General features: G+C 28.3%; 1 protein-coding gene across 1 annotated transcript in view; it reads right to left on the reverse strand.

The window, feature by feature from the left end:
* LOC130447671 (fibrillin-2-like) overlaps window positions 1–13,241 on the reverse strand; it is a 68,357-nt gene extending 55,116 nt beyond the window's left edge. Inside the window, exons 1-2 of the mRNA XM_056784624.1 lie at window positions 13,059–13,241; window positions 2,408–2,586 (exon numbers count right to left, since the gene is read on the reverse strand). Coding sequence (XP_056640602.1) covers window positions 2,408–2,538 — 131 coding nt within the window. The 5' untranslated portion in view covers window positions 2,539–2,586; window positions 13,059–13,241. The remainder of the gene's footprint in view (window positions 1–2,407; window positions 2,587–13,058) is intronic.
* Window positions 13,242–19,909: the final 6,668 nt, after the last annotated feature.

Below are 19,909 nucleotides of genomic sequence, written 5' to 3' on the forward strand. Positions count from 1 at the left end.
ATTAACCTTGTCTAATGGGTTTAAGAATTCAATCTTCTTGGCTTAGAAATGGTATTCGGTATGAACGATAATATTTTAAATATTCTCAATGTATATATTTATAAACTTACCGACCGATGTTTTTCTATTTCGAATAAAATTATAAATTGATTCCGATATCCGATGATATTCCCCGAAATTACCTAAAGATGGCGCTAGTTTGAAGACGCCATGTTGTTTAGTATCTATTTGACAGCTGTCAATAGTGAATTTAAAAAGCGTTAGTCCAAACGATATATAATCTTAACTAGTTTATACTCCGGTTTAAACTGTTACTTCGTTATCAACACTAAAATATTGCGTAGCAAAGTTTCAACGAAACTTTACGATTTGCGAAGACCAACAGCGCAGAAATCCACAAAACTGAACTGGATGATCGTCGACTAAGGTGCCTTCGACATAAATCTTCTCAATAACATCTGGAATGTTTTCCCCAACGGGATTAAAATGCTAGTTTGAAACGCCTAGGAAAAAAATGATAGAGTTACCCTCGAATAGACTTCGGGATCTACTGGAGAGTGCTGGGTAATTAGTTTATCGAGAGTGTGAATTAGGCTACGACGCAATAGAGAAAATACTAGAAAATAATACTCCTGGGAGTTTATAGAACAATTTGGGAATACGAGTTTCACCAGTTTCATGATTTGGACTTGAAAAAATTGTAGTTTCATTGAGAATTTGTGTCATCCAATATAAGAAATCCTCCTTTTCCTCCGTAAAATTTCTTCCGCGTTTCCTCAGTGATCATTTGGACGTTCGACCTTCATTCCTCGCTGGCGTTATTCCGAGTTAAAAATCAACGAAAACAAACTCCAAGTCGGCTGGCTAGGTTGAGGCGTCAGCAGTTTGGAATCGGGAAAAATCGTAAACAGCGACTATTAAGTAGCGTTATTGCAGCGTTTGAACGATTAATCAGTAGATAACTTTAAGAAAAAGAAACTGCTGTTTCATTGAAACAATCGGTGGCAAAATTAGGCTTCAAATTAATTCAGTATCCATCGCATCGGCATCCAGCAACTTTTTCCTGTTCTCGGACTTCAACAAGTCGAATTTATATGTTAAATCCAAGGTCAAATTTCGTCTTTGTCTTTTGTCTTTGTCTTTTGTCTTTGTCTTTGTCTTTGTCTTTTGTCTTTTGTCTTTTGTCTTTTGTCTTTTGTCTTTTGTCTTTTGTCTTTTGTCTTTTGTCTTTTGTCTTTTGTCTTTTGTCTTTTGTCTTTTGTCTTTTGTCTTTTGTCTTTTGTCTTTTGTCTTTTGTCTTTTGTCTTTTGTCTTTTGTCTTTTGTCTTTTGTCTTTTGTCTTTTGTCTTTTGTCTTTTGTCTTTTGTCTTTTGTCTTTTGTCTTTTGTCTTTTGTCTTTTGTCTTTTGTCTTTTGTCTTTTGTCTTTTGTCTTTTGTCTTTTGTCTTTTGTCTTTTGTCTTTTGTCTTTTGTCTTTTGTCTTTTGTCTTTTGTCTTTTGTCTTTTGTCTTTTGTCTTTTGTCTTTTGTCTTTTGTCTTTTGTCTTTTGTCTTTTGTCTTTTGTCTTTTGTCTTTTGTCTTTTGTCTTTTGTCTTTTGTCTTTTGTCTTTTGTCTTTTGTCTTTTGTCTTTTGTCTTTTGTCTTTTGTCTTTTGTCTTCGTCTTCGTCTTTGTCTTTGTCTTTGTCTTTTACTTTGTCCGACTTTTTCCTGTTTACGAAATTGAAAACTTCGCTTAAGATACCGAAGAATATTTCAACCGAGCATCTATTGGCTCCAAATGAAGAAAATAGTGAATATTATTGTTAACACAATTAAATTTTGATCGAGCGGTAAGTTGGACGAAGACGAATCATTCAAATTCATCGTTGTTCTCATAGTAGGTCACGTACAACCTACACCTACAAAATAATGTTTCTGCAAACAAGATAATAACCCTAAACGTCTACTTAAATTGTTTGAATTATATTTGATAAAGAAAACCGGGTAATATTACATCACGCTTGAAAATAATTTAACCACGTATAAGTTATGATACTATTTATAAACAATAAACTCCCGTTAGTACATTTATACAACTAGTATTAATACCATAAATAACAATAACGAAATGGAAATAATCGATCGACGAGAAGTGGATTATGTCAAATGCGGTCAAGACTTTAGGTTCGTTCCAACAGAAAACTCCCCAAAGCTCCACGAGTTTTGTGGTTGTCAGTCAACATCGTCCACACCATCAACATCACCGACAAAACTGTCTCTATACTACAGAGACATATTGATTCAAATTCACCTGTCGGAATCGCTAGTGATAGAGCGTTTGAGCTGGGGCGATACCCTAATCCATCTCAATAATACGTTTCGCCCTCCCAATACGTTGAACAATAAAAAAAAAAAGGAAAATACTCACCCTCCGGGCGGTAAATGATGCGTATCGGTACCATTATGAGATTGTCGATCCAAATAGGGATTTCTCAATCTGCTGCCCTCTATTGTTGTTATTAAAAACCATATTACCAAGATACATTCTTCTAATTTCATAATACGTTCGGTGTACGGCTCGCGAGGAGCCTCCTTCGATATCTGAAACTGGAAAATAAACAAAAATAACAAAAAGTGAGTGAATTTTGAACAAATATAAAAATAAATAGCGAATAACGCCATCAAATTATTGCGATGTTATAGATTTGATTTCAATCGGCAAATGATTGTGCATTTTTTTCGCATTGTAAAGTATTGAGCCTTTAACTAATACCGAACGTGAACTAGATAGCAGTGCAACGAATTTGCGGCGATTATAATATTTAATGTCCAGGCAGGACCAAATCCAAAGCGTAGACGATTCGGGACGAAATTATCCCGGATATCAGCACGTCCTGTATTCACAACACGTGTGGTAGCGCCCCCCGGTACCATCCCTTTCCTGAATTGAAAAAAAAACACCCCATGCAATCATCTAAACGGCGATTAAATCGAAAAATATCAGTTTTTATTTAGTGGGAATATTATTTTATGAACAAACCTCGTATTAATGTGTAATTATCGTAGTTACTCTATTTGTTTATGAATATAAAGCTAAAAAAAAAAACGTAATTAACATTTCCCGCATTGCATTACATTCATTTCGTTTTTATCGGTTTCCAACTATGTTTTGTATCATCATCATCATCATAATTGGTTCTAATTAACTTAAGAAGTCCTGTTTATATGTCAACATCGAGTAATTGATCCCCATTACTAGCAATTAGTTAGATTCAGATGGTCTCACAAGTATCGGGCCCATCGTCTCTTCATTTGTTTGACCGCCGAACCGTTTTTTTCAAGTCCGATAGCAGATAATAATCCGAAGGGATTAAATCTGACGAATATTGTGTACGAAATAGCAATTCAAACTTTAATTAATCAATGAAATAACTGATGGATAATCTGGTGCAAACAAACAGATATTTAGTGGAAATTATCCCACGTGAATCCCAAAAAAACCGACGTTATGACCTTGAACGCGGTCTTTGCCTTATTTGGAGCCTTTTTAGTCCATTATTGTTTGTATTTTATTGTTTCGGGCGTGAAACGATACACCCACGTTACGAAACGGCGCTTTATTTCCACGAAACATTGCTAAGATCTATGGAAACATCTTCACGGCGCTGTTTTTGTTTCTTTCAGAGCAAACGCAGCGTCCATTTTGTGGTTTGTGGATTTTCTTCAACATTTTTGGAAGTCTTCAAATCATTCGGTCTAGTTACAATGATTTAATAATTATTATAATAATAATTAGTATAATAAACGGCCTTGGATTTACAAAACAGTATCTTGTAACGGAAGTTAAGTGATAATAAGTAACTACATCTGCAAAATATCCGGAAAACGATAAAAAAATTATTCCGACTGCTGTTATCCACCATTTTTTTAAATATAAATAACGTTTTATGTTTTATTTCAACTTGAATCTTTTATCTAAATAATTTTCTTGGTTTCCAATTTATATTATGAGGAAAATCGCGTGGATTTGTGTTGAACTAAACGACGCCATTTTGTAGAAAGTCACGTGTTTGTTGTTGTACAGAAAACTGCATCTGGAATCTCATTTGGACTACAAGTTCGCCATATTTATCGCCGGATGATTTTTTCTTGTTATTTCATTCGAAATTCGAAATTAATTTTTAATTTCCGGACGATTTTTAAGATGAATTAGGTGAAAAGAATACACAATATATTTTGTAATTAAAGTAACAAACTTTTTTGTATAATATGGTATGGTATAAATATTTATTACGAATTATGGAGGAAAAATATGAAACATTTGTTTATAACTTTCGATAGAAAAAGAATGTGTCTAAGTAACTAGGTAAATTTGATTTTTTAAATTTCATTTTTGTGGGATATATACAGGGTGAAAGTTCGAGTATGAAATATTGTGACAAATCGTAATATAAAAATTCCTAGAATTCACATTTGTAGAATAGAAAAGTTGTTATACGACAAAATTTGAAGAAAAATATCGATATTATCGGAAAAAAATACAACAACGTTTTGTCGATTATACAGAGCGAGTTATAAAACATCAACTTTTGAAAATAATTTTAATATTTCAAAAAATATCGTAAACGATAAAAAATATATTTTTTTTCTGTCGATATTTTATAAAAAAAGGTTTTTGATACGGAAATTACGAAAAATTCATAAATTTAATGGAAAAAAATAGTTTGAAATGAAAAATTTGAAGAAAAACGTATGTATGTTATAAATATTTATATAAGTTTATTTAAATATTTATTACGAATTATGGAGGAAAAATATGAAACATTTTTTTATAACTTTCAATAGAAAAAGAATGTGTCTAAGTAACTAGGTAAATTTGATTTTTTAAATTTCATTTTTGTAGGATATATACAGGGTGAAAGTTCGAGTATAAAATTTTGTGACAAATCGTAATATAAAAATTCCTAGAATTCACATTTGTAGAAAAGAAAAGTTTTTATACCACAAAATTTGAAGAAAAATATCGATATTATCGGAAAAAAAATACAACAACGTTTTGTCGATTATACAGAGCGAGTTATAAAACATCAACTTTTGAAAATAATTTTAATATTTCAAAAGATATCGTAAACGATAAAAAATATATTTTTTTTCTGTCGATATTTTATAAAAAAAGGTTTTTGATACGGAAATTACGAAAAATTCGTAAATTTAATGGAAAAAGATAGTTTGAAACGAAAAATTTGAAGAAAAACGTATGTATGGTATAAATATTTATATAAGTTTATTTAAATATTTATTACGAATTATGTTTGAAAAATATGAAACATTTTTTTATAACTTTCGATAGAAAAAGAATGTGTCTAAGTAACTGGGTAAATTTGATTTTTTAAATTTCATTTTTGTGGGATATATACAGGGTGAAAGTTCGAGTATGAAATATTGTGACAAATCGTAATATAAAAATTCCTAGAATTCACATTTGTAGAAAAGAAAAGTTGTTATACGACAAAATTTGAAGAAAAATATCGATATTATCGGAAAAAAAATACAACAACGTTTTGTCGATTATACAGAGCGAGTTATAAAACATCAACTTTTGAAAATAATTTTAATATTTCAAAAGAGATCGTAAACGATAAAAAATATATTTTTTTTCTGTCGATATTTTATAAAAAAAGGTTTTTGATACGGAAATTACGAAAAATTCGTAAATTTAATGGAAAAAGATAGTTTGAAACGAAAAATTTGAAGAAAAACGTATGTATGGTATAAATATTTATATAAGTTTATTTAAATATTTATTACGAATTATGTTTGAAAAATATGAAACATTTTTTTATAACTTTCGATAGAAAAAGAATGTGTCTAAATAACTAGGTAAATTTGATTTTTTAAATTTCATTTTTGTAGGATATATACAGGGTGAAAGTTCGAGTATGAAATATTGGGACAAATCGTAATATAAAAATTCCTAGAATTCACATTTGTAGAAAAGAAAAGTTTTTATACCACAAAAGTTGAAGAAAAATATCGATATTATCGGAAAAAAAATACAACAACGTTTTGTCGATTATACAGAGCGAGTTATAAAACATCAACTTTTGAAAATAATTTTACTATTTTAAAAGAGATCGTAAATAAAAAAAAATATATTTTTTTTCTGTCGATATTTTATAAAAAAAGGTTTTTGATACGGAAATTACGAAAAATTCGTAAATTTAATGGAAAAAGATAGTTTGAAACGAAAAATTTGAAGAAAAACGTATGTATGGTATAAATATTTATATAAGTTTATTTAAATATTTATTACGAATTATGTTTGAAAAATATGAAACATTTTTTTATAACTTTCGATAGAAAAAGAATGTGTCTAAATAACTAGGTAAATTTGATTTTTTAAATTTCATTTTTGTAGGATATATACAGGGTGAAAGTTCGAGTATGAAATATTGGGACAAATCGTAATATAAAAATTCCTAGAATTCACATTTGTAGAAAAGAAAAGTTTTTATACCACAAAAGTTGAAGAAAAATATCGATATTATCGGAAAAAAAATACAACAACGTTTTGTCGATTATACAGAGCGAGTTATAAAACATCAACTTTTGAAAATAATTTTACTATTTTAAAAGAGATCGTAAATAAAAAAAAATATATTTTTTTTTGACGATATTTTATAAAAAAAGATTTTTGATACGGAAATTACGAAAAATTCGTAAATTTAATGGAAAAAGATAGTTTGAAACGAAAAATTTGAAGAAAAACGTATGTATGGTATAAATATTTATATAAGTTTATTTAAATATTTATTACGAATTATGTTTGAAAAATATGAAACATTTTTTTATAACTTTCGATAGAAAAAGAATGTGTCTAAATAACTAGGTAAATTTGATTTTTTAAATTTCATTTTTGTAGGATATATACAGGGTGAAAGTTCGAGTATGAAATATTGGGACAAATCGTAATATAAAAATTCCTAGAATTCACATTTGTAGAAAAGAAAAGTTTTTATACCACAAAAGTTGAAGAAAAATATCGATATTATCGGAAAAAAAATACAACAACGTTTTGTCGATTATACAGAGCGAGTTATAAAACATCAACTTTTGAAAATAATTTTACTATTTTAAAAGAGATCGTAAATAAAAAAAAATATATTTTTTTTTGACGATATTTTATAAAAAAAGATTTTTGATACGGAAATTACGAAAAATTCGTAAATTTAATGGAAAAAGATAGTTTGAAACGAAAAATTTGAAGAAAAACGTATGTATGGTATAAATATTTATATAAGTTTATTTAAATATTTATTACGAATTATGTTTGAAAAATATGAAACATTTTTTTATAACTTTCGATAGAAAAAGAATGTGTCTAAATAACTAGGTAAATTTGATTTTTTAAATTTCATTTTTGTAGGATATATACAGGGTGAAAGTTCGAGTATGAAATATTGGGACAAATCGTAATATAAAAATTCCTAGAATTCACATTTGTAGAAAAGAAAAGTTTTTATACCACAAAAGTTGAAGAAAAATATCGATATTATCGGAAAAAAAATACAACAACGTTTTGTCGATTATACAGAGCGAGTTATAAAACATCAACTTTTGAAAATAATTTTACTATTTTAAAAGAGATCGTAAATAAAAAAAAATATATTTTTTTTTGACGATATTTTATAAAAAAAGATTTTTGATACGGAAATTACGAAAAATTCGTAAATTTAATGGAAAAAGATAGTTTGAAACGAAAAATTTGAAGAAAAACGTATGTATGGTATAAATATTTATATAAGTTTATTTAAATATTTATTACGAATTATGTTTGAAAAATATGAAACATTTTTTTATAACTTTCGATAGAAAAAGAATGTGTCTAAATAACTAGGTAAATTTGATTTTTTAAATTTCATTTTTGTAGGATATATACAGGGTGAAAGTTCGAGTATGAAATATTGGGACAAATCGTAATATAAAAATTCCTAGAATTCACATTTGTAGAAAAGAAAAGTTTTTATACCACAAAATTTGAAGAAAAATATCGATATTATCAGAAAAAAAATACAACAACGTTTTGTCGATTATACAGAGCGAGTTATAAAACATCAACTTTTGAAAATAATTTTAATATTTCAAAAGATACCGTAAACGATAAAAAATATATTTTTTTTCTGTCGATATTTTATAAAAAAAGATTTTTGATACGGAAATTACGAAAAATTCGTAAATTTAATGGAAAAAGATAGTTTGAAACGAAAAATTTGAAGAAAAACGTATGTATGGTATAAATATTTATATAAGTTTATTTAAATATTTATTACGAATTATGGAGGAAAAATATGAAACATTTTTTTATAAATTTTAATAGAAAAAGAATGTGTCTAAATAACTAGGTAAATTTGATTTTTTAAATTTCATTTTTGTAGGATATATACAGGGTGAAAGTTCGAGTATGAAATATTGGGACAAATCGTAATATAAAAATTCCTAGAATTCACATTTGTAGAAAAGAAAAGTTTTTATACCACAAAATTTGAAGAAAAATATCGATATTATCAGAAAAAAAATACAACAACGTTTTGTCGATTATACAGAGCGAGTTATAAAACATCAACTTTTGAAAATAATTTTAATATTTCAAAAGATATCGTAAACGATAAAAAATATATTTTTTTTCTGTCGATATTTTATAAAAAAAGGTTTTTGATACGGAAATTACGAAAAATTCGTAAATTTAATGGAAAAAGATAGTTTGAAACGAAAAATTTGAAGAAAAACGTATGTATGGTATAAATATTTATATAAGTTTATTTAAATATTTATTACGAATTATGTTTGAAAAATATGAAACATTTTTTTATAACTTTCGATAGAAAAAGAATGTGTCTAAGTAACTGGGTAAATTTGATTTTTTAAATTTCATTTTTGTGGGATATATACAGGGTGAAAGTTCGAGTATGAAATATTGTGACAAATCGTAATATAAAAATTCCTAGAATTCACATTTGTAGAAAAGAAAAGTTGTTATACGACAAAATTTGAAGAAAAATATCGATATTATCGGAAAAAAAATACAACAACGTTTTGTCGATTATACAGAGCGAGTTATAAAACATCAACTTTTGAAAATAATTTTAATATTTCAAAAGAGATCGTAAACGATAAAAAATATATTTTTTTTCTGTCGATATTTTATAAAAAAAGGTTTTTGATACGGAAATTACGAAAAATTCGTAAATTTAATGGAAAAAGATAGTTTGAAACGAAAAATTTGAAGAAAAACGTATGTATGGTATAAATATTTATATAAGTTTATTTAAATATTTATTACGAATTATGTTTGAAAAATATGAAACATTTTTTTATAACTTTCGATAGAAAAAGAATGTGTCTAAATAACTAGGTAAATTTGATTTTTTAAATTTCATTTTTGTAGGATATATACAGGGTGAAAGTTCGAGTATGAAATATTGGGACAAATCGTAATATAAAAATTCCTAGAATTCACATTTGTAGAAAAGAAAAGTTTTTATACCACAAAAGTTGAAGAAAAATATCGATATTATCGGAAAAAAAATACAACAACGTTTTGTCGATTATACAGAGCGAGTTATAAAACATCAACTTTTGAAAATAATTTTACTATTTTAAAAGAGATCGTAAATAAAAAAAAATATATTTTTTTTCTGTCGATATTTTATAAAAAAAGGTTTTTGATACGGAAATTACGAAAAATTCGTAAATTTAATGGAAAAAGATAGTTTGAAACGAAAAATTTGAAGAAAAACGTATGTATGGTATAAATATTTATATAAGTTTATTTAAATATTTATTACGAATTATGTTTGAAAAATATGAAACATTTTTTTATAACTTTCGATAGAAAAAGAATGTGTCTAAATAACTAGGTAAATTTGATTTTTTAAATTTCATTTTTGTAGGATATATACAGGGTGAAAGTTCGAGTATGAAATATTGGGACAAATCGTAATATAAAAATTCCTAGAATTCACATTTGTAGAAAAGAAAAGTTTTTATACCACAAAAGTTGAAGAAAAATATCGATATTATCGGAAAAAAAATACAACAACGTTTTGTCGATTATACAGAGCGAGTTATAAAACATCAACTTTTGAAAATAATTTTACTATTTTAAAAGAGATCGTAAATAAAAAAAAATATATTTTTTTTTGACGATATTTTATAAAAAAAGATTTTTGATACGGAAATTACGAAAAATTCGTAAATTTAATGGAAAAAGATAGTTTGAAACGAAAAATTTGAAGAAAAACGTATGTATGGTATAAATATTTATATAAGTTTATTTAAATATTTATTACGAATTATGTTTGAAAAATATGAAACATTTTTTTATAACTTTCGATAGAAAAAGAATGTGTCTAAATAACTAGGTAAATTTGATTTTTTAAATTTCATTTTTGTAGGATATATACAGGGTGAAAGTTCGAGTATGAAATATTGGGACAAATCGTAATATAAAAATTCCTAGAATTCACATTTGTAGAAAAGAAAAGTTTTTATACCACAAAAGTTGAAGAAAAATATCGATATTATCGGAAAAAAAATACAACAACGTTTTGTCGATTATACAGAGCGAGTTATAAAACATCAACTTTTGAAAATAATTTTACTATTTTAAAAGAGATCGTAAATAAAAAAAAATATATTTTTTTTCTGTCGATATTTTATAAAAAAAGGTTTTTGATACGGAAATTACGAAAAATTCGTAAATTTAATGGAAAAAGATAGTTTGAAACGAAAAATTTGAAGAAAAACGTATGTATGGTATAAATATTTATATAAGTTTATTTAAATATTTATTACGAATTATGTTTGAAAAATATGAAACATTTTTTTATAACTTTCGATAGAAAAAGAATGTGTCTAAATAACTAGGTAAATTTGATTTTTTAAATTTCATTTTTGTAGGATATATACAGGGTGAAAGTTCGAGTATGAAATATTGGGACAAATCGTAATATAAAAATTCCTAGAATTCACATTTGTAGAAAAGAAAAGTTTTTATACCACAAAAGTTGAAGAAAAATATCGATATTATCGGAAAAAAAATACAACAACGTTTTGTCGATTATACAGAGCGAGTTATAAAACATCAACTTTTGAAAATAATTTTACTATTTTAAAAGAGATCGTAAATAAAAAAAAATATATTTTTTTTTGACGATATTTTATAAAAAAAGATTTTTGATACGGAAATTACGAAAAATTCGTAAATTTAATGGAAAAAGATAGTTTGAAACGAAAAATTTGAAGAAAAACGTATGTATGGTATAAATATTTATATAAGTTTATTTAAATATTTATTACGAATTATGTTTGAAAAATATGAAACATTTTTTTATAACTTTCGATAGAAAAAGAATGTGTCTAAATAACTAGGTAAATTTGATTTTTTAAATTTCATTTTTGTAGGATATATACAGGGTGAAAGTTCGAGTATGAAATATTGGGACAAATCGTAATATAAAAATTCCTAGAATTCACATTTGTAGAAAAGAAAAGTTTTTATACCACAAAATTTGAAGAAAAATATCGATATTATCAGAAAAAAAATACAACAACGTTTTGTCGATTATACAGAGCGAGTTATAAAACATCAACTTTTGAAAATAATTTTAATATTTCAAAAGATACCGTAAACGATAAAAAATATATTTTTTTTCTGTCGATATTTTATAAAAAAAGATTTTTGATACGGAAATTACGAAAAATTCGTAAATTTAATGGAAAAAGATAGTTTGAAACGAAAAATTTGAAGAAAAACGTATGTATGGTATAAATATTTATATAAGTTTATTTAAATATTTATTACGAATTATGGAGGAAAAATATGAAACATTTTTTTATAAATTTTAATAGAAAAAGAATGTGTCTAAATAACTAGGTAAATTTGATTTTTTAAATTTCATTTTTGTAGGATATATACAGGGTGAAAGTTCGAGTATGAAATATTGGGACAAATCGTAATATAAAAATTCCTAGAATTCACATTTGTAGAAAAGAAAAGTTTTTATACCACAAAATTTGAAGAAAAATATCGATATTATCAGAAAAAAAATACAACAACGTTTTGTCGATTATACAGAGCGAGTTATAAAACATCAACTTTTGAAAATAATTTTAATATTTCAAAAGATACCGTAAACGATAAAAAATATATTTTTTTTCTGTCGATATTTTATAAAAAAAGATTTTTGATACGGAAATTACGAAAAATTCGTAAATTTAATGGAAAAAGATAGTTTGAAACGAAAAATTTGAAGAAAAACGTATGTATGGTATAAATATTTATATAAGTTTATTTAAATATTTATTACGAATTATGGAGGAAAAATATGAAACATTTTTTTATAAATTTTAATAGAAAAAGAATGTGTCTAAGTAACTAGGTAAATTTGATTTTTTAAATTTCATTTTTGTAGGATATATACAGGGTGAAAGTTCGAGTATAAAATATTGTGACAAATCGTAATATAAAAATTCCTAGAATTCACATTTGTAGAAAAGAAAAGTTTTTATACCACAAAATTTGAAGAAAAATATCGATATTATCGGAAAAAAAATACAACAACGTTTTGTCGATTATACAGAGCGAGTTATAAAACATCAACTTTTGAAAATAATTTTAATATTTCAAAAGATATCGTAAACGATAAAAAATATATTTTTTTTTCTGTCGATATTTTATAAAAAAAGGTTTTTGATACGGAAATTACGAAAAATTCGTAAATTTAATGGAAAAAAAATAGTTTGAAATGAAAAATTTGAAGAAAAACGTTTTTAAGAAACGATAAATTACAAAGTTCCATGGGGGAATTTCGTTAAATGCGAATGGCTTTCAAGGGATAGACAATACAAGAATAATACCAGAAGATCGGAAACTCAAAAATGTCATTAGCATTAGCGTCGCAACTCAAAAAATCCCTTGAAACTTGAAAATTTCATCTGAAATTACGTCACGCAAATGTTCGCCGTCAAAAATAAAAAAAAAATATACGATAAAGGAAAGATATGAATTCAACACTCACTCAACTATTTTCCAAATCGTCAACCCGAAAATTTAGAGTACCATTAACTACCACATGTCTTTAGTTACTTAATAATATAAGCGAAAAACCAGCACTCGAACGCGTTTCACTACGACACGGCCTTAACTGATTTAAAATCACGATGTTTGATATCTGAAAGCCGAGATTCGACTGTAAACGCTTCGAAATGGTCCGGCGACTAAGTGCGATGCTTAATTTCTTCATTCTTCGAATTATATTGGAAGTTGCGCGCTCCTATGCTTAATTTTATAATTTCTCTAATTCAAACATGGAGATCGTATTTACAGGAAGACACATTTCAGTTCCTTCGAACCATTTTTATTATTTATTTGTTGTCGTTATATTTATTTCGACTTCAACGGAGGCGACTCGTCATAAAAAAAACTAAATATTACGAAAAACAACTTTCGAAATACGTATTTCTGTCGTGGGGATTCCCGTGGAGGCGCGCCTGGACCACTTCGGCAACCACCGAAGCTTCCGGCACATTTTTAGTACGACTCCTTCTTCTTTAGCACTTTTAACATCAAAATGAAACTTGGAGACCACAGAAACGAAAATATTCTCAAGTAAAAACACAATTAGACCGAGAAAGAAGCCAAAACTTTAGACGTAGCATTGGCTGGCAAGATCTAGCACTAGCCGTCCACAAATCAAACTCTGCAGCAAAAGATGGACACGTCTGGTATGAGAACAAGCTGAGGCATACTTAAATTGGGTCTTCTACATCTCTTATTGGGGGATCTAAAGGCAACACACGCGATCCGGATTGCTGTTGGTGCACTGGGAAAGTAAAAACTACAGACCACGTCAGATTCAAATCTGATCGGCTTTTAAAACGACACGTGCTTATAAACCTCGGCTGCATACTCTTCTACCATGATCTATGAAATAGAAAGCAGGCTTAGACTGGTCTTATATCATTGATGCGATTTTCCCGCCGGGTTTTTATGGTTTAGATTTAGCTTTAGTCTTAAAATAGGTCTGAGAGGCATTTCTGGATAATAGGATGGATTCGGAAATCAATTTCATACGATTTCGCCAACATTTTCACTGATTTGTGACACTTCTTCTTCTGTATCTGCCATTTCTTCCATCAAACGTTCCGATAACTAAGTTTTGACATCTTTGGAGTGTCAGCTGTCTTAATCGTCTTCGCTTTACGATTTTACGAAATGATTTTTCGATATTTCCATCGGTGACAGCCTCTTTGAAGCGACCGTTTAAACCACTTCTCAACCATCGATTCTACTAAGACAAAACCCGAATGATATTTATCAATCATATTTTTTGGTTTTAAACAGTATTTTTCGTCAATTTACACACGAAATTTCCTTTTATCTCTTTGTCAAATTTAGAAAATTTGCTTCGGTCGTAAACTGACAGCTGTCAAATTTATTTGAAGGTTAGAACTAACTGATAATCATATGGATTTGATGCTAATAGCGCCAAATTTATAACTTTACATCTTTTTTTCTGTACGTGTAAACGTAGATGATTATTTAATTTGATTAATAGATGAACTACCCTGTATAATGATAGTGTCCGATGTAGGTATGACATAAGATTTACGCCTTGATTATACTGCATACTAGCTGCAAATAATGAGCCAATTACCGAATTTGTCTAGTTGAAAGAGAAGGATTTATTAAAGCCCACTTTATAATCAAAAAAGCCAACAGTTTATCTAATGGAATTCTTCTTTATTAATTTGAAGGACATCGTAAGCTTAATTTTTCACTTTTTCGTCACGAGATTATGAAATAATAACGTACAAAGCTATTGAAAAGAAAGAAAATAAGGAATGTATTCTGCTTTATAAAAATTCGTTACCAAAATCAACCATAGGTGCCAAATCAACTGTATTTGCTTTTTAGTATACCAATGATTTGGACTGTACCAAAAAATCGTGTAATCGATTGTTATTTTTGTTTGATTCAAACCAAAAGCATCACAATCAAGTCCAAATATACTGTCCAGTACCCAAACTTGTCATCTGTCAACAGACCAATCCTACATAGTGTCGAACTGCCTGTACCAAAACCTCAAAATCCCGAATTCGTTCTTAATCAAAACTAAATTAAATTAGTCTAAATTAAAACACTGATTTACTGTAATAAATCATTTGACTTCTCAAAAACTAGCTTGAAAGCAGTGTTGCCATACAATAAAAACATATCAGGTTAGGTAAAGTTAGGTTAGGTTAGGTTAGGTGCGATCAAGGAAAAGAGTCCAGGAATACTTGCAGGAAACTTTATTTCAAATTTGGTAAAAGTTTACGTAAGACGAAAGAAAATTTTGTTGGCCAGTGTATCGGATGATTTGCTTGTATATTTTCGTTGTTGTTGTTTTTTTTTTTTTGTAAACCCCTACTAAATCAAATATAATAAAATTTCGGTGGGTAAGTATGTATCTATTATAAATGACTCGTGATTAAAAGTGTGTTAAGCAAGCATCGATTGCAAAATATGCATAGAAAAAAACAAGATGCTGATATTGTCTGTTTAACCTGATTATCACTTTTTTTGAGGTTACACTAATCAGCTGATTATATGGTTAATATCAAATATGTTAAATAGTAAAAATAAATTAGGTGCTAATATCTATCGAATGAGAAATACTTTGATGTATAAAAAATAAAACAATTCAAGTTTATTATTTAAAACTTTATTTGGAATACGAAAATACAAAAATTTATTTATTCTTCAACGTAATCAATTTTTAGTTCGATATACTTTTTTAAACGACGCCATTTGGAAGTTGTTCGTTCCGTATTCATTTACATATCGAAAGTTGCGTTTTGAGTGTTTCATGTTGTGAAAGTGACACTGCAAAACACTTCCGGAACGCTCTAGAATAAATAAATGTCACTCCATGTTGACAGCTGACAGTTTCATTTCGATGATTTTGCAAATAATTAATTAATATTGCAAATATCATTATATTGTTCAATAAATAAGATGTTTATAATTCTATATTATTTACTTTCTTTCCTCAGTGTAATTGTAATAATTGTAATAATTAAAAAATGTTGTTTTTAGTCTTTGGCATACAAATAACTATTCCCAACGATGTTTAATAACTTCCCTACCCGTCAAAGTCCTCAAAATAGCCATTATTGGAAAATATTTAACCACGGAACCATTTCTTTAAGTCTGGAAACAGAAGGGGGTTAAATCTGGCGAAAAGGGTGCATAGAGTAGCAATTCAAACTTCTTTTCGTTTATTTTGACCAAATGTTTACAAATCCACTATTGATAGCTGTCAAACAGACACTAAACAACATGGCGTCTTGAAACTTCAAACGTTTAAGTGACTACCGCCATCTCTAGGACAGGCCTGGTACTTTTGGGACCATCCTCGTATAAATAACGGTCGATAAACTTTGAAACCAATAAAAAAAATAATAGCAGAATAAAATCCATCGGAAAACAAGGAGAATATTATAAAAATGGAGGATTGAATAATTTAATACCGTTATTAAGTTTATTTTGACCAAATGTTTACAAATCCACTATTGATAGCTGTCAAACAGACACTAAACAACATGGCGTCTTCAAACTTCAAACGTTTAAGTGACTACCGCCATCTCTAGGACAGGCCTGGTACTTTTGGGACCATCCTCGTATAAATAACGGTCGATAAACTTTGAAACCAATAAAAAAAATAATAGCAGAATAAAATCCATCGGAAAACAAGGAGAATATTATAAAAATGGAGGATTGAATAATTTAATACCGTTATTAAGTTTATTTTTACCAAATGTTTACAAATCCACTATTGATAGCTGTCAAACAGACACTAAACAACATGGCGTCTTGAAACTTCAAACGTTTAAGTGACTACCGCCATCTCTAGGACAGGCCTGGTACTTTTGGGACCATCCTCGTATAAATAACGGTTGATAAACTTTGAAACCAATAAAAAAAATAATAGCAGAATAAAATCCATCGGAAAACAAGGAGAATATTATAAAAATGGAGGATTGAATAATTTAATACCGTTATTAAGTCAGGAAAAGGATGAGGGTGAGTTTTTAAGGGTAAAAACGGTTCATCTCGATTTCCGATAAAACTACGAGTCTTATGGAAAAAAGTTAAATAGCAAAGTTGTAGGTAATAAGAAGATCTACAACTTTTGTACTTACACTTTTTTCACATAACCTCAAAATTTAAGTAAAAAATTAAGATTACCAAGTTTTCATGTTTTTCATGTTCCAAATATACTATAATTAATTTGATTTGAAATATTTGTTTTTTCCCCTTATTTTTTAACTTGATATCCAATTGATTGATAATTTTTTATTATTTTTTTTCACACTCTAAATACGCGAAAAACATAAACACAAGATGAGTGTCATAACCTATAACTTATGAATATTATATATCGAAAAAATCCTTGTAAAATGGAAGAGTGTGGTGGAAGATTCACATTCCACAAATAGAATGATTAAATCAATTTAAATTTTAAATTAAAATATGGCTCTTGATTTGCTCATTGTTTGATTAAATGGCAGTCCAGTTGGATTATTATCAAAATGAATATGCTACTAAAATAGCTTATACGGTCGTCGAAAGAACACGCACACCAACATAATAAACTTAATATGTCATTAACCACTTTATTAGTGCCTTTTTCAGTTGATCTCAAGGATGAATTGGACGTGGGAGGAAAACTAATTCTAAAAATGTTGCGGAACTTTTAATTTTCACATGGCTCTAAAAGATTACCTCTCAAGGTTGACTTGTATGAATTTCAGAGGAATTCGGTCGTCGACGATGAACGTATAATTTCAAAAAAAAACAATTTAAGAGTGGGAGTTTACATTTGTACATTTTAAATAGCTGTATATCCTTCAAGACATAAGGCCAAATTTGTTTTTAACATTGTGAAGTATCCAAAAGAACGTATGTCATTACTTAAAATAAATATACCTACGTACGTCATATGTCAGTATTAAACAACGTTGCCAGATATAAAAAATAATATGTAAATTGAGGAAATGTCGAATAATAGCAAAAAAAACCTCAGCTGTCAAGAATTGTTGATTAATTATTGTAATTAGTTTTGTTTTCGACATTGTGAGGTTTTAATGAGGCATCCAAAAGAACGTAAGTCGTTGCTTAAAACAAACCTGTACGGTGAGCGAGTACATCATCAACACAACGTTGCCAGACTTAAAAAATAGTGTGTAAATTAAGGAAATGTCGAATAATAGCAACAAAAACGACAGCTGTCAATAATTGTTGATTAATTATTGTAATTAGTTTTGTTTTCGACATTGTGAGGTTTTAATGAGGCATCCAAAAGAACGTAAGTCGTTGCTTAAAACAAACCAGTACGGTGAACGAGTACATCATCAACACAACGTTGCCAGACTTAAAAAATAGTGTGTAAATTAAGGAAATGTCGAATAATAGCAACAAAAACGACAGCTGTCAATAATTGTTGATTAATTATTGTAATTAGTTTTGTTTTCGACATTGTGAGGTTTTAATGAGGCATCCAAAAGAACGTAAGTCGTTGCTTAAAACAAACCAGTACGGTGAACGAGTACATCATCAACACAACGTTGCCAGACTTAAAAAATAGTGTGTAAATTGGGGAAATGTCGAATAATAGCAAAAAAAAACGACAGCTGTCAATAATTGTTGATTAATTATTGTAATTAGTTTTGTTTTCGACATTGTGAGGTTTTAATGAGGCATCCAAAAGAACGTAAGTCGTTGCTTAAAACAAACCAGTCCGGTGAGCGTGTACATCATCAACACAACGTTGCCAGACTTAAAAAACAGTATGTAAATTGGGGAAATATCGAATAATAGCAAAAAAAACGACAGCTGTCAAGAATTGTTGATTAATTATTGTAATTAGTTTTGTTTTCGACATTGTGAGGTTTTAATGAGGCATCCAAAAGAACGTAAGTCGTTGCTTAAAACAAACCAGTACGGTGAACGAGTACATCATCAACACAACGTTGCCAGACTTAAAAAATAGTGTGTAAATTAAGGAAATGTCGAATAATAGCAACAAAAACGACAGCTGTCAATAATTGTTGATTAATTATTGTAATTAGTTTTGTTTTCGACATTGTGAGGTTTTAATGAGGCATCCAAAAGAACGTAAGTCGTTGCTTAAAACAAACCAGTACGGTGAACGAGTACATCATCAACACAACGTTGCCAGACTTAAAAAATAGTGTGTAAATTGGGGAAATGTCGAATAATAGCAAAAAAAAACGACAGCTGTCAATAATTGTTGATTAATTATTGTAATTAGTTTTGTTTTCGACATTGTGAGGTTTTAATGAGGCATCCAAAAGAACGTAAGTCGTTGCTTAAAACAAACCTGTACGGTGAGCGAGTACATCATCAACACAACGTTGCCAGACTTAAAAAATAGTGTGTAAATTAAGGAAATGTCGAATAATAGCAACAAAAACGACAGCTGTCAATAATTGTTGATTAATTATTGTAATTAGTTTTGTTTTCGACATTGTGAGGTTTTAATGAGGCATCCAAAAGAACGTAAGTCGTTGCTTAAAACAAACCAGTACGGTGAACGAGTACATCATCAACACAACGTTGCCAGACTTAAAAAATAGTGTGTAAATTAAGGAAATGTCGAATAATAGCAACAAAAACGACAGCTGTCAATAATTGTTGATTAATTATTGTAATTAGTTTTGTTTTCGACATTGTGAGGTTTTAATGAGGCATCCAAAAGAACGTAAGTCGTTGCTTAAAACAAACCAGTACGGTGAACGAGTACATCATCAACACAACGTTGCCAGACTTAAAAAATAGTGTGTAAATTGGGGAAATGTCGAA

This window comes from Diorhabda sublineata, chromosome 8 (assembly GCF_026230105.1).
Source record: "Diorhabda sublineata isolate icDioSubl1.1 chromosome 8, icDioSubl1.1, whole genome shotgun sequence".
Taxonomy (NCBI): Eukaryota; Metazoa; Arthropoda; class Insecta; order Coleoptera; family Chrysomelidae; genus Diorhabda; species Diorhabda sublineata.